Below are 15,515 nucleotides of genomic sequence, written 5' to 3'. Positions count from 1 at the left end.
AACTTCAAATGCCAACGCATTGCAGAGGAAAGTGAGGAATATTTTAAAACCCATGGGGTTCCCTGTGTTCCCAGTGCACAGATTTAAGCCATGTTCCCATCCAGCTGACTGAACTGATGGGTAGAACCTGACAAGAGAGAGAGAGAGAGAGAGAGAGAGAGAGAGAGAGAGAGAGAGAGAGAGAGAGAGAGAGAGAGAGAGAGAGAGAGAGAGAGAGAGAGAGAGAGAGAGAGAGAGAATGAAAGAAAGTCAAGGACATGAGGATTTGAGGACATAAAGAAAGACAGAATGAGAGCTGTGGGTGGCAAAAGATAAAGCAGCCTTTGTGTATTTTCAAATGAAAGATCACAGAGTCTTGCATTATCCTTGATACTGATTCAAATGTTAAATAGTAAACCAACCCAGGTGACAAAATATCCCTGTAAACAGCAATTAATTTTACCCTCTAAAATAAAACATTACATCTGCTAAATATCTAGGCTAAAATGTAATGAATATAAAGAGCCTTTATCGTCTAGGCAAATCCTATTTTTAGGTGGCAAATGCCACTTTGGATTAGCGTCAATTTGTAGTATATACTGCCCCCTACTGAATGAAACAGACACTACATACTACAAAGCAGAAGTGTAATCAAGAAGAACAGGAGTCTTCAAACATTAGCCCAAGGACCCCTTGGTGAAGATGGAGAAGGGACCCCTGTTACATATTGCAGGATATAGAACTCAGTGCTGCATTTTATAGCTTAGCCTATTATAACATACGTACAGTACTATAGGCCTATACATTTATTGACATCCTTTTACTAGGTTTATAATTTACATAGGCCTACATACATTGATGTCCATTAAGGAAAGCCATACCGTAGGCATTAATATTTTTAAATTTGGGACAGAAGATTAAAAAAATAATAATAATAATAATTGGCAGACTGCCTTTTGAAGAACACTGCATGGAATATGACAGTGGGCTTCAAAGTCACATTATCAAAGACAGCACAGGATAAGGTGATTATATTATCAATGAGACTACATTCAAGGACTTATTATTTGTGAAAGCTGCCAAGAGAACAATATCCAGTTTTGTTTCCTAACAATCATAGTCAGATCCAGAAAAACGGAAGGCCATTAACAATCTTAAATATTTAATTAATTAGTCGACAAGGCCACATTATATGCACTAAAAGTCTTTTTATTGCAGGAGCTTCACTGACACCTAGTGTTCAACTCAGGTACTCGAAACGAAAACGAAATGATAAAAGGGAGAACAAATGACATTTCCTTTCAAATTCAAATTTATTTTTAATGACATTACACAAACGGATAATTAAAAGCATTTCAGTTCGACAGCTCATATTTTAACATCTAGCTACCACACTAAGAAATGTTTGTAAAAATAGTGCCCAATGTACTGAACGTTTCATATGATTTTTTTCACAGAGGTTTTACCCATATTTAGATTTTTTTTTGGTAGCATAATTTCGACTAACTTTGCAACTACAAGTCATGTCAACTAACTCTCATTGGAGTATTAGTATACCGTCTGCTTAATATCTGCTAACTCGTGTGATGCTCCTCCAACAGACATTCGACTGACTATGAATAACTTTCCAACTTCTAGTAAACTTATTCTACAAACCCAAATCCTAACACCAACCTAGCAGTCTACTAAAACTCTAATGAGAGTTAGTTGACATGTAGTTGGAAGTATGTTGGAACATGTAGTTACTAGTTAGATTGTATAAAGTGTAACCTTTTTTCTTACAGTGCCGTACAAATCAAACCCTTAGTTTAATATGTAAAGACCATGACTTGTAATTACACATACACCTGCTCTCAGTATCCAAGTTGACATGATCCAACATAAAATCAACAACTGCTCCATACTCCATCTTCACTACCGTTCAGTTTTGATAGTATCCTAAAAAAATGATGATAGTGAAAATACGCAGGTAAAACAGTAAATGTGAGTGAAGAAGGAAGGAAACACCTCACGTTTGGAATGGATCTGCTCACTGAGGGGAGACACATGTTGACAGGCTGGAGCTAGTAATGGAGAACTGAAACTGACACATGAGGCCTCACTCTCACCCATTCAGATGGACTCTCACCCAGTCAAAGTTTCAAAAGTTGCTGGCTTTCGGTAACAGCCCAAAGAGCACGGCCCTGGCTCACGTTGCACGCTGAAATACTGCCGTGATGCTTGCTTGATAGTGTTGCTGTCTTCAATTAATTGTTTTTTATTTGTTAAACTAGAGGAAATCACCTTAGAAATGTCCGTTTTCTAATTTAATCTAGGGTAAAGGGACAATTCAGCCATTTACTTTCCACAGCTGTTCTGTAGAACACAAAAGAAGATATTTTGAATTATTATTATTTTTTCATACAAGAAAAGCCAATGGGGTCCAACGTTGATGGAACCTCATCGACTTTCATTGTATGGGCAAAAAAAGTTGACATGATCTTCAAAATATCTTCTTTTGTTCTGCATAAGAAAGAAACTCAGCTTTGGAATGACATGAGGGTGAATAAATGATGAAATAATTTCTATTTTTGTGTGATCTATCCATTTAAATGTCTGTTTTATTCATCTGACACATTGTAAAATGTCAGGTAGAGGTCACTAACTGATGAATAGGCTTTATCAGTCACAAGATAATATTTTTTCCTGCTGTTAAACCTGGCACAGCATCGCGTCGTGCAGTTACTGTAGTAAATTGCTATGGGAGTTGCTTTGCAATCACAATCACGGTTACCCCTTTTCCACCAAGGCAGTGCTGGTGCCGGTTCGGAGCCGGTGCCTACTCGCAAACCAGTTCTTTGTGTTTCGACAGCCAAAGAACCGGTTCTCGGCCAGGAAAATTGGTTCCAAAGCGGCACCAACTCTTTGCTGGACTAGAACCGTTCTTTAACCACGTCATGCTTACGTCGGGGGCTGGGGGCGGGGTTATTGTCGAACTTCTTCTCGAGCATAATCTCCGTCTATAGTAATCCAGACGAGCAGCACAAATGTGTTCTAAACAGGAGAAACTGTTGGGGTATAGATGGCAAAACTGTACTAAAACTGACTATTTGTCAGAGAGGCTTCTGAAAAAAAAAAAACAAGTAATAAAAACTCGGTGAGTGTTTTAGCGCAATTTTCTCACCTCATGGGATCACAACACTAAGAGATAGTAAATCTTTTCCTGGATTTTTTTTGTGCGTTCCCGAGATTAGACCTTCCTTAACATAATGCCGAAAACCCGAAGTCTCTAGGTGGTCTGGTTGAGGAGTAGATAGAAGTGCAAGACTGGTGCGCACAGACGCACAGAACAGAAATCATGAGTTAACCAGCGCAATTTCCGGGGGAAAATTGCGCTAAAAAAGCATTGTACACAATACAGGAAAGAAAGGCACTGATATCACTCAGCATGAACCCTGACATTAGCATCCGGCCAGCTAACCACGGTACGCAACACCTCAGATTGCCATGCCACAACAGACCAACTTCACAAGAGTTCCTGTTGTTACAGTTCCCAAATCATTAAGATTCATAGCTTGCAGTATTTACTCTAACAATCATAAAGGTAAAATATAGCTGCAAGCAGCAATTATTGGGGACAAGCAGAATAAGATGACAAGACATGGCTGAAAGTGTCAGAACAACTGCAACAATGAGCAATTAAAGACATTTAAAGAGGATTTTAGGCAAAATGGCTGAAAAATCATATACATTAACTAAAAATATGATTTAATGGATTATCACTTTCGGCCAATACGTGGCGCAGTTAGAAAGCTGATGTGATGTGGTCAGAGTGAAGTTACAATGACACATACAAAGTTTGGTGTCAATATGTCAAGGCATTGCAGAGATAAATCCTGAATAGTGCTTTTGGCATCATGCCTCAACTTTGCTATACGAAAACGGTTTCGTCAATCGACACGAAATCCATAACTTTTAGTCAGCACAGTCTGGAGATGATACGATTCGATTTTGGTGAAAATCGGACAAACGGTCTAGGAGGAGTTAGAAAAAGTAGGTTTTGAATGAAAATCAAGATGGCGGACAGGAAGTTCGGCCAAATAAGGAAAACTTAGTATCTATGTTCTCGGCTTGACCCAAGGAATCTATTAAGACCAGTGGCATTTCAATAGACAGATTTATTCAAAAGTTATTAGCCTTTTTGGAAATTTTGTTATAACTTTTGACCACTAGGTGGAGCTGGTTCAAAACTTCTCACACTCCTTCAGATTATCGTGCTGATGACCCATACCAAGTTTTGTAACAATCCGTTCATGCGTTCTTAAAATATAGCATTTTAGCACAAAATTCTAAATGGCCGACAGCCAAAATAACCGATATGGTAAAATTGTATATCAGTCGACTCGGCATGTTGCCCTGAATCTAACGTGGACAAACTGTTCAGAAGTTATAAGCAAAAATAGCCATTTTTCATATCTCCGGACCAGTAGGTGGCGCTGCATGTAGCCTCAGGTCATGCTTGTGATGACATGTACCAATTTTGGTCTGAATACGATAAAGAGTTACGAAGATACAGCCTTATGTCTGTTTTTGCAAACGCTGCGTAAAATTTGTTTGTGGGTTTATCGAAAACGGTTTGACGAATCAACTTCAATTCCATAACTTTTTGTTGGCATGGTCTGGAGATGATCTGGTTCAAATTTCGTGAAAATCGGAGCAACGGCCTAGGAGGAGTTTCGAAAAATTCAAAATGGCGGAAAAATTTCCATGGCGGAAAATGACGTCATAGGGTGCAATCAAATCGTCCTGAGCCAAAGGAATCAGAGGAAATTTGTTTCTAGCCCTTCAAAAGTTCAAAAGTTATTAGCATAAACATTAAGAAACCAAATTTGCTACGGCGACAGATTGGACTGTCCTCTATCAGTGTGCCAAATTTCATAACTTTCCCGCAAGCGGTTCTATGGGCTGCCATAGACTCCAAGAGCGGAAGAAGAAGAAACGGAAGAAGAATAAGAATAAGAACGGGAACGGATACAATAGGTGCCTCCGCACCTTCAGTGCTTGGCCCCTAAATAGCTGTGTAAATGTACTAATACAGTATGTGATGAAATCACATATCAGGGAACATCCCTTTAGCTATATTGATGCAGCCAGTCAAATGAGTCTCTAACCATCTGCAAATAATGAGAACTGAAGCCCAGTTGATGAACAAATGAACTCTAATCATCCATCACAATGTTAATCTGCAACTGTATTAAACAAATAAACAAAAATGCATAAGGTACTGTCAACAAATCAAGTATGAAGTAATCAACTCTGCAGTAAGGCTGATTGCAAATGACTTTACGTTAATGTGAGAGGGCAAATAATACAGTTTCTATCATTGTAATAATAGTAAGTATTATTGCAAATACTGATCATGTCAACAGCAAGCATCTGTCATGAAATGTGTAACGAATATGACTTACAAACAAAAGCAAACTGATAGAACAAATATGGGCTTCAAGGTCAACTGATTTGCTAGATAAGGTGTTGCTCCACGTATGCAGGATTATTGTTAACACAATTGTTCTGACTGTAATCCATAACATCGAAGAGAGGCAGCAATAAAACAAAAATCACAGAGAGCATGACTGAGACACCATTACAACAAATTGCTACTAAACATGACAAATTATGAAATGCTGTATGAGATTATAAAGGCAAGCATTGTCATTTTCAAAGCAACCTTTTCAGAATCTTGCTCAGTTAGTACCAGGAATATGTCTGTGAGGTTAGTCACACACCATACATCATTCCAATTTAACATTTTGTTACAAAAAAAAAGACAATTATGAATTATTAGAAATTATGTCATTCAAAATGCATATCAAAGTCCAATACTTTTGTTTGCAAAATGCAGTATGTAGGTTATCAAATTTGAAATCTGGTCTTTTAAACCATTATCTGTATTGTGACAGATGGGTTTGCACTCGGGTTTGCTTAAATTGTTAATCAATATGCAATAAAAAAGCTAATTTTCTGTTTCAGTGTAGCCACTGCATTTTGCCTTTGTGAAACAGCATAATGATAACATGGTAAAAGAGAACATGGTTGGCCATAAACAATGATAAGCACTTAAACATCTTATTCACATTTTTTGTTGATGCTTCACAGAAATATTCTGTATTTTAGTAAACTGCATTAACATTTAAGTTATCCTGACTCATTGTACATAAAAAGTCCAAAGGTCAACTGCAGTTTCTCTCTTGGCGAAAAAAGGATCCAATCCAATATTCCCTGTACCGGTGCTCCCCATCCAGAGCTCTTAGAGGTTTTAAATTCCCATGCATCCAGCTAACTCATTTTATTACTCAATATTAAGTGCATGTTATAAAAGAGTGAAAGGTTTTAGGGCTCTGGTTACACAATAGATATATCACTGCAACCAACATCTGTTTAAAACATGTTAATCATACTGTATTTAAAATTCAACTAGTTTTGTTTTAAATCTAAAAACATGTTTTAAGGTTTGAAATAAAGGGCTGGCAGAAGTTTTCACAGGACAGGGTGACAATGTCCAACTATGGGATTGAAGCCAGTCTTTTTGCACTTGGGCTAAAAATAGCCTTGTACTCTTTCTTCAGAAACAGAGTACCTTTCTTCTCTTTCCCCAGTGCTAAACATTGGGACATGCTGACTCAGGCCTCCAAAACAGTTAAGAAGACATGATGAATCAGATTATTTTGACCCATCAGATTCATTGCATCAACGCAGCATTTCTGCCAAAGTGACAAAGCTAACATGTGGCTCCACATGACGTACATAATGCTGTTAAGCAACACTGTCCGTTTCAACAAAGTAGAACGGAGGTCCAAACATCTCCAGAGACCCTCATCTGCTGAATTCTGCTGGTGGTTCAACAAATGTGTTTGTATCTAACAAATGTCATAGAAAAAACATCAAAATGTGTGATCGGCCAGTTTGACCGCAAAGCAGCAGAGCATCCGAAGAAGCCCTAAATTTCTCCTTTTTTATTTCCACAGAGTAAGTCATGAAGCGCCCTCTGTGTCAACACGTCCTCTTGTGTTGAAGATCAAAACCTCATCAGTACTTATTAATTCCGAAGAGGCGGACCCCGTGGAACTGAGGAAGTTTGGGGACAAGCACGGTGAGCAGGGAAATGGTGTTGATGATGAAGTGGACCCTGTCATACTTTGTATAGAAACTGGTCAGGAAATACCTGTAGAGGGGAAGGACAAGGACCAGATCAAGTCAATGTCAGACAGCAACATGAGATGCACAGATGCAGAGGTTATAGAAGTTGCTCAAGCAAGCACAGCACAACACTGCATCTAATGGGAAGACATGATGTGGTTTCTTCATGCTTTAACAATGTTACAAAAAGAAAGATTTAAAATCAAAATCAAAACAGACGTATTTACCTTATTAATGAATAGTAGTATTCTAAACAATAGTGCACGTTACCCTAAAGATAAAAATTGTTTGTCTATAACAGGGTTCACCAATCTCGGTCCTGGAGGGCCGCTGTCCCTGCAGAGTTTAGCTCCAACCAGCTCCAACACACCTGTTTGAAAGTTTCTAGTATGCCTAGTGAGACCTTGATTAGCTGGTTCAGGTGTGTTTAATTGGGGTTGGAGCTAAACTCTGCAGGACAGCGGCCCTCCAGGACCGAGATTGGTGAACCCTGGTCTATAATATAATATAATATAATATAATATAATATAATATAATATAATATAATAATAAGAGCTGTCAAAACGCATTAAAACAAGTCAAAACGCGTCTTAATAACGCAGCCTAATAAACCTGCTGCTGTCTGTCATTAATGCTAATCAAAGAACAACAAACAATCACTCACTGCTCTTGACTGAATCACTTTTGTAGCTTTAATTAGTATCTTTATTAAATTTATAATTTATGCAGTGAAGACTGCACAGTGTTTGATTTGACCTGTTAGACACTGTTTTCAAGGTTACTTGGGTCAAAAACAATGAAAACAATAACTTTTTTTGTGCATTTTAGCAGGGCAGGTAAAAATCTGAACTGGCCCGACGGGACCAGTAGATAAAAACCGTAGCTTTAAGACAAGGCTAAATGTGACATTTATTCAGGCCCGGCGCCACGAGGGGGCAAAAGGGGGCATTGCCCCCTCAGATCTGATTTGTGCCCCCTCAGTTTCATTTTTGTATTCATGGTTACAAATGAAATGTTTAACCTTTTGAGCGGTCCAGTCCCATATATGGGATTTTTATTTCTGTGCCCCTGAGAGTACGGTGACGGTCCAACATATGGGATTTAGAATGTTCAATGACGACATAACTGCCAGATTCAAACTGTGCGTTCGCGCGTTGTTTGGCGCTGAGCCAGAGACGGACGCGCTCAGCGCTGTCATATATCACAATTATGCAGTGTTTTCAACCTCACAATGTTTGTTTTAGGTTTCAGACATTTAAATACGCATAAGCACTAGTAAAACAATACATTTGGAGTTTATAAAATACACACCGATGTCTGTGGAAGCAGCAATAACAATCTATTCAAATATAATTTGCTGACGTGGGTTATATATCAGACAAACACATTGGAAGTAACGTTAACTATAAAGTTTACTCTATTCTTCTCACAGTTCACCGGCCACTTTCTTGCATGTATTTCGGGAGAAACTGATGACTCACAGGATTCTCTGAACTGCGGCGCAAAGAAACAGCCATTTCAAGATTAGATTAAATCAAGATTATTTATAAAGGTTTTTAAATGACCAAACACACTCACATACACATTTTTGAGAATCGGAATATCAGATAGTTGATGACATGGTAAGCAAGTTTGTGAATATTTTGAATAAAAAGTGAAAAGGAAATAAAAGCAATACATCTGTCAACAGTGTTATTGTGGCTGCGGTGTGTCACGTGACAAATATGACGCGTCGCCATGGAAACATTAAGGGGGAACGTTCTAAAATAACAGTGGCCTTGAAAAAACACACTATGGGGAGTCAGAATATTAAAATTAAGCGTGAAAGGGTTAATATATGCATCATAAATGACGCTGGCTTATCTTTTTTACTAAGCAAGTTATCAGTGTGTGTATTGTTCATTGATGGTATAAAGTTAAGCCCCCTTAACAATTTCACATGCCCCCTCAGTCATTTCATCCTGCAGCCGGGCCTGCATTTATTACAATGGGTCAGAGCCATAGAGAGAAAGAGTTGCGACACTCCCATAGACCTCCGTTGTAAAAAATGGCGGCGCTTTTAACCGCCTATTTCCGGGATTTGAAGATCGGATTAGTTCCAAACACTGTCATTTGGGCGTTGGACACCATTCACTTACATTGCTGCGCGTCGAGTTGTTCTAGAGTTAAGTTGTTGAAATATCGACCTCTTTTGAATTGTCAACTGTCTATATTGTTTCAGAGGCCCTTTGCGATGCTTATACTGGTCTTCATTTGTACATGCACAGCGTAATTATTTATATTTTATGTTGGTTGTTTCAACCAATTTTCAAGCACTGCCTGCTAGCTAGTTAGCTAGCGCGACTTCGTCAGCTGTGACAGTAAGAGTTCGGTAATGAATCGCTGCCACCTTTATAGCAACTTTTATTTAATTTATTTTTTTGGGATATACTAACTTTTAATTGTTTTATTGTCTTGAGTGAAGCGGCTTGTGAGAACAATGCTGGACCTCTAGGATTGTTATGGCCATCACCAGTCCTGTCTGTTTCATGGATCACCTGCCCCTGGTTTTTGTTTTTCTTGTTCACACACACTCACACAAGCACACATTTTTTGTTGTCTGTCATTGTTTAATAAAAAATATTTTATTTGAAAATCTTCATTTGTATCAGCCATGCTTAAATTCGTTTTTAATCTGTTATAGTTTTGATAATGTGTATGGCTTAATCTTAAAATAATATTCTTAGTCTTAACATGATCATGTTTCACGTTGTGGTCCTGGGGGTGGCCACTTTCATCAGAAGAAGTGAGCTAGCTTCTAAGCGAATTCTGAACGGACCGCCACGGCAGACCTCTTTGCGTGATCACGAAGGTAGGCTAATGGCTGAATCAAAATTTATAAGCAAAATCACGGGAATCAATAGCCTAATACAGCCCAGTTGTGCTAAAATAAATATCATGAGACGTCTATCATCAGATGAATGATATGGAAAAGTTAAGTTAGAGCCGCTAAAGCCAAGTGCGACTACCCATGCGAACATGAACACTAAGCTTTTTTTTTAAGTTCACGTAAATTTAAAATTGTTATATTTTTTAAAGCCTATTAATGTTCAATTTGATAGCTTTCAATGATACTGTTATGTTGAAGGGCTATAATTAATAGCTAAAATTGAGGGAAAAAAATCCATTTAATGGAGACATCAGTATCAGTTACGTGATACTGGCCTTCATTCATAGTGCTTGGTAAAAAGATGCCATTAAACAAATATTTAAAGTATATCATTTTTATGTTGTTTCTAGATTATTTTGGGGATTCAATGTGAAAGTATTACAAAACAAAAATATATTAAAAACTTTAATTATTGGGTGTGATTAATCGCATTTTAATTACAGAAAAATGTGTGATTAATTAACTTTTTCTATTCATTAACAGCACTAAATTAATAATATAATATAATAACTGAAATAAGCTGAAGTTACTAAAACTAAACTTAAAATAAATTGAGGCTAAATAGAAATATTTAAAAAGCTACAATTTGAAAACTGAAAATAAAAAAAATTAAAAGCCAATTAAAAACATCAACAAATACTCTAATAATATATAAACATACTAAAATAACACTGCTACTATGTAACATCCACTTTTCTCCAATTCAATTCCCACGGGGTATAATCAACCCTGCTGAAAACAATATCTTAAAGCTAGTTTGCTGATCTTAACTGCTCTCTCAGACTGGTGAAGCTGGACTGTTGACTGCTTTTAGAGGAGTTTAAGTACTTTTCTGCTGGTCAGACAGGGAGACTAACCTAAACAGCTAAGCCAGGCTAGCAACAACCTTATCCCTCACTGTAGCCGACAGATACACCATTGCAGCAGGAGAGGAGAAGACACGAGAGAGAAGAAAACAGTAGAGCAAATGACCTGACTGGCTGACTAAATATTTCTAAATCCGGCTCTCCTTGCCAGCAGACACCACAGGAAGTCAGCATCGCTGCCTCTTGCTCATGGCAATGCAGTGCAAGCTGTGAAAGCCTTCACAGTGCGTGTGCAGAACAAATTGGCGTGACGAACAGAATGAAGCTCCTAACAGCACTGAGTGAAAGCAAACACTCTTACAGTATAATAGGGGTGATGGTGAGAAACTTTCGAGAGGCGGTGAACTGGACCCCGTAGTCCATCTGTTCCCAGTGGGTCAGCAGCCGGGCCTTGCCTTGGTCCGGAGTCTCAAACGGCGTTCCTTTAACCGTGTGTAGGAAGATATACATGCACTACAACAGAAAGACAGTCACAGAACATCATGACCTTTGGTACAATTCTTCAAAGCTCTATTAGCAGATGTTGTGCAACTCTTAGGACAACAGCAAGAGCTGATCTGTTTTGGGAGCAGGATGACTAAGAAAGGCGATACAGGATGGCTCTGTAAGTCCGCCTTTGGCTGAAATTACAGAACCTGGAGTCAGCAACTTAACGGGCCAAAATTCAGCAAGAAAAAAAAAATGTTGCCATTTCAGAGATCCTGCAGCTGGGGACTGTCACAAAACTAATGATTATTTCAAACCTCTGCTTCTTAAGAAAGCATCTGTGCTACATTTACACTATGAAACATGCAATGGTTCTCAGTTGCTGGTTTGTGACCCAAAATGGTTTGCAGGTCAGTTATGGGTCACAGAGAGCAGGAAATTACAATACTACTACTAACTACAGAAGTGTAGCTAAGGCCGGTTCGCACCAAGAACGATAAGAATAAAGATAACTATAGCAATAACTTAACTGGCGCCCACATCAACACATGATAAGGTTCTATTTAGGATTTAGTTAGGTCATCTGCCACTTTAAATGCTTGAGCTCTTTAAAGTTGGATCGATTCTAAGTGGCTGTCAATGATTATTCAGGAAATCATTAGGCTATTGTTATAGCTGTGGTGTGGATTTCCCTATTCTCATAGAATTGGAGCTATTATGCGAACAGAATGTGAAATCAGTTTGTAAATAGGAGGGGGGAAATGCTTTCCATATCTTTTATTGGAAATACACAGAACAAATTCAAATGTCATTTTGACACTTGTCAATGTCAGCATCTGTAATTTGACAGGTTGCTTCCTTAAGACAACGTAGTAGACTATATATTAAATTCTAAATAAAAGTATATAAAATAGTATATAAAACTATATAAAATAAGTTCACTTGCAGTGAGGATAAACACAGTTTGAGCACAATTTGTTCGTGCAATTAATTGTGTGCCAAAAGCATGAATCTATGAAAATGTTCTCTTCAGTCAATATGTCATGTGAATAATTTTGCATATTGTTGAGCCTATGAAGTTGCCTAGTCATGCATGGTAGGGTATATTAAAGACATTTCAGTATTATTTTGTCAATTTGGTACTGTGTTGGATCACCACTTGACTTAGCAAATCAATCACTGACCTAAATTCTTAATGCAGTGCTCTACGTAACACCAGCAGATGAACTTTCTAACATGAGACTGTGCACATGTCATTCTTACCATGTTGTGGATGAGGTTGGTGAGGGTCCAGACCACAGGCACGCTGACGAAGGGTATGCTGAGCAATATGATGTGTAGGAGGCCGATGCCAAGCACATATGAAAGCCATATACCCCTGCTGTTCATCACTCGCGTGTTTGGATTCACCTCACTGTGCGCCGTGCCCACATTCATCCTCGCGCAGAAGAGGGACACTCACAACTATTGCGCACTTACTGTCACAGACAAGAAGCAAATGTAAATGCACATGTGTGTTTAGAATTACATTTAGTTCACTGACATTTAGATGCATAAACTACAAGAAGTCATAAAACAAAATGTAAAAATCACCATCAATATGCAGAGTGTGGAAAAGCAACTTCTGATACTGTTCAATATTGTTGTTATTTAAAATAAAAGTAGGACAAAGCACTGTTCACTTACAGTAGAATATTGCGCAAGAGTCTTCACGAATCACGAAGTTCACAATAAGTCCTTACGAAGATAATAACAGCGCGGTTTCGTAAACGTTATCAGGATATCTTCCTTTCTGGAGCCTTTGTGCAATGTAGCCTTGCTGTTTCGCGCACACGAAACTTGACACGTCTGTTTATTTCATTATGTTTGCTTTGAAGCACTTTGTTCCTGTGCAAACAGATGGTGACAACACAGCAAGACTTCATCGTTTCACGTCATAATTTTACTGAATTTACCTTTAGAAAGATGGAAATATATTCATCGTTATAGCCGCCGATTGGATTGGCGTGCGTCACGTGGAGGATGTTGCCCAATCAGCATTGGATGCGTTGATAATTTGCTGAAAAGGCGCACGCCCCCTAACGTCATAGAACGTGCCAGTGAGGAGAGATTAGGCGATTATGCAAAAATACAGAGATTTATGGGTATAGTAGTTTATTTAAACGAAATATTATACATAATGTAGTAGTCACAAATGGCTGTTTTGTAATAACAAGTTCAAATGTGACAGGATTTAGCAATGGATAGGCTACTTTGTATCCCGTTATGAAAGTTTCAATACGTTCATTGTTTTAAAGGGGCAGTTCACCCTAAAGTGAAAAACTGTGCAATCATTTACTCTCCCTCGTGTTGTTGTCAAAACTGTATGACTTATTTTTATTCTTGTGGAACAAAAAAAAACAGTGCAAAGCAGTCACCAATTACTTTTAATGTTTTTAAATGTCAGTCCCTAATTCTTCCTAACTTTTCTTTCTGTGTTCAGCAGAAAAAAGAATAACAAATTGGATTGGCTTAACATAAAGATGATTAAATGGTGACAGGATTTTCATTTTGCTGACCTATACGGCAAGCCATTTTAGCTTTTAATGTTCTCAGCATTACTTGTCGTAATTGCATTTTTACTATTTCAATTGGAGAATAATAATAAATGAAGGACTGCAAATGTTAGGATATGCATAAACAACAAGACAAGATGACTGTCTTTCCTTTTAAAAGAGCTTTTAAAAGCTAAACTTTTCTCCTGAATAGACTTGTCATGCCTGCATTTCTATAAATCTAGAAATTCATAGAAAATTAATTTTAAAATATGAACAATAAATTCAACCCTCAGTTTTCTAGTTTTGTCTGCCTACTCTCATGTGGCTTCTCTGACTCGCCCTCACGCTGATCTCTCCTGTCACCAGACCCTTAGAAAATGAAAAATGCACAAAAATAATGACATTCATAGTCATACAGAATCATCAGAGTTGGGCATTTTACTTTAAAAAAGTAATTAGTTATAGTCACTAGGTACTTCTCACAAATAGTAACTGGGTTTGTAACTGAGTTACATCATTATACAAGTAACTAATTACCAGGGAAAGTAACTATTGTGTTACTTAAAAAAATGTTTTCAAAATTAAATACTGTATGTCAAATAACTTGGATGCCCCCAATATTAAATATATTAAATTAATGAAATGGACACTAAATTGAATAAATTATTATTACAAAACATTGTACACTAATCTACACTATTTTAATGTTGCTGTGGGACAATGTGAGAGACATTCCCTGCAGGTTATTTTTAGATTTTATTTTTATTTCCATGTAAACTAATTAAACATGATACCATGATGATACCAATAGGATACAGAGATTATTCTAATGCTGTGTAATTTATTTATATATAAAATATATATATAAAATTTATATATTCAAACTATATAATGCTCGGACACACTCTCTCTCACGCACTGTCGCTCACTCGCGGACATACTCAGGGGCCCTATCATACACCCGGCGCAATGCAGCGCCAGGCGTGACGCAAGTGTTTTTTGCTAGTTTCAGCCCGACGCAGTTAGCATTTTCACGTCCTGCGCTACATTGTTTAAATAGCAAATGCATGGTCTGAAAATGAGGTGTGTTCAAGCGCATTGTTGTTGCATTGCTATTTTGAGGCAACTGAAATAGACTGTGCCATTTACCAACTGAAACCTGGTTTAAAGTCAATGGTGCAGTATTTTTTTGTTATTTAAAGAGCTCGTTAGTAATGCGCGCCTATAGGCGAGTCCACAACGCACGTACACTCTGCTTATAACATACACAGGGAGGCGCAGCAGCACACAAACTAGACAAATATTAAAAATAAAAGGATTACAATGTAAAATATTAATATTGTGTACATAAAGATATGGTGGAATTCGGCTTGTCCCATAGATGGTCTGCTTGCTTGCTTTAAACCTTGCGCACGAGCAGATCTGTTTCCTCTCTGGAGACGCGTTCAGTCTTTCCGCTTGCAAATTCCACCCTTGTAAATAGCAACGCCATGGCGCGAGCGCAACTGGCTTTTAAAGGTAATGGGAAATTACACTCTGTTTTTTTGCTCATTATGCCCAAAACACAACCATTACTCATTAAGAGAATAGGGACAACACTTT

At 37.9% G+C, this 15,515-nt stretch overlaps 1 protein-coding gene across 1 annotated transcript; it reads right to left on the bottom strand.

Annotated features, from left to right (window-relative positions):
• Positions 1-5,188: 5,188 nt before the first annotated feature.
• Positions 5,189-13,335, bottom strand: ormdl3 (ORMDL sphingolipid biosynthesis regulator 3). The gene is made up of 4 exons (XM_084135142.1): positions 13,063-13,335; positions 12,640-12,854; positions 11,252-11,403; positions 5,189-7,180 (listed from the first exon to the last, which is right to left on the bottom strand). The coding sequence occupies exons 2-4, from the start codon at positions 12,811-12,813 to the stop codon at positions 7,045-7,047; spliced, it is 462 nt and encodes a 153-aa protein (XP_083991268.1). The 5' UTR covers positions 12,814-12,854; positions 13,063-13,335; the 3' UTR covers positions 5,189-7,044.
• Between the last annotated feature and the right edge of the window lie 2,180 nt (positions 13,336-15,515).

The sequence above is a fragment of the Abramis brama genome (assembly GCF_963993115.1).
Source record: "Abramis brama genome assembly, chromosome: 14".
Taxonomy (NCBI): domain Eukaryota; kingdom Metazoa; phylum Chordata; class Actinopteri; order Cypriniformes; family Leuciscidae; genus Abramis; species Abramis brama.
Note: the sequence above shows the minus strand (reverse complement) of the source record. Positions and strands in the feature narration are given on the sequence as shown.

Excerpts from the sequence above, each read along its gene's own strand:
- ormdl3 (XM_084135142.1), bottom strand. The coding sequence starts at position 12,813 with ATGAATGTGGGCACGGCGCACAGTGAGGTGAATCCAAACACGCGAGTG. Across the intron at positions 11,404-12,639 it reads CCAACCTCATCCACAACATG|TGCATGTATATCTTCCTACA; the intron begins GTAAGAATGACA and ends TTTCTGTTGTAG. Across the intron at positions 7,181-11,251 it reads ACCATCACCCCTATTATACT|GTATTTCCTGACCAGTTTCT; the intron begins GTAAGAGTGTTT and ends TCCCCTCTACAG.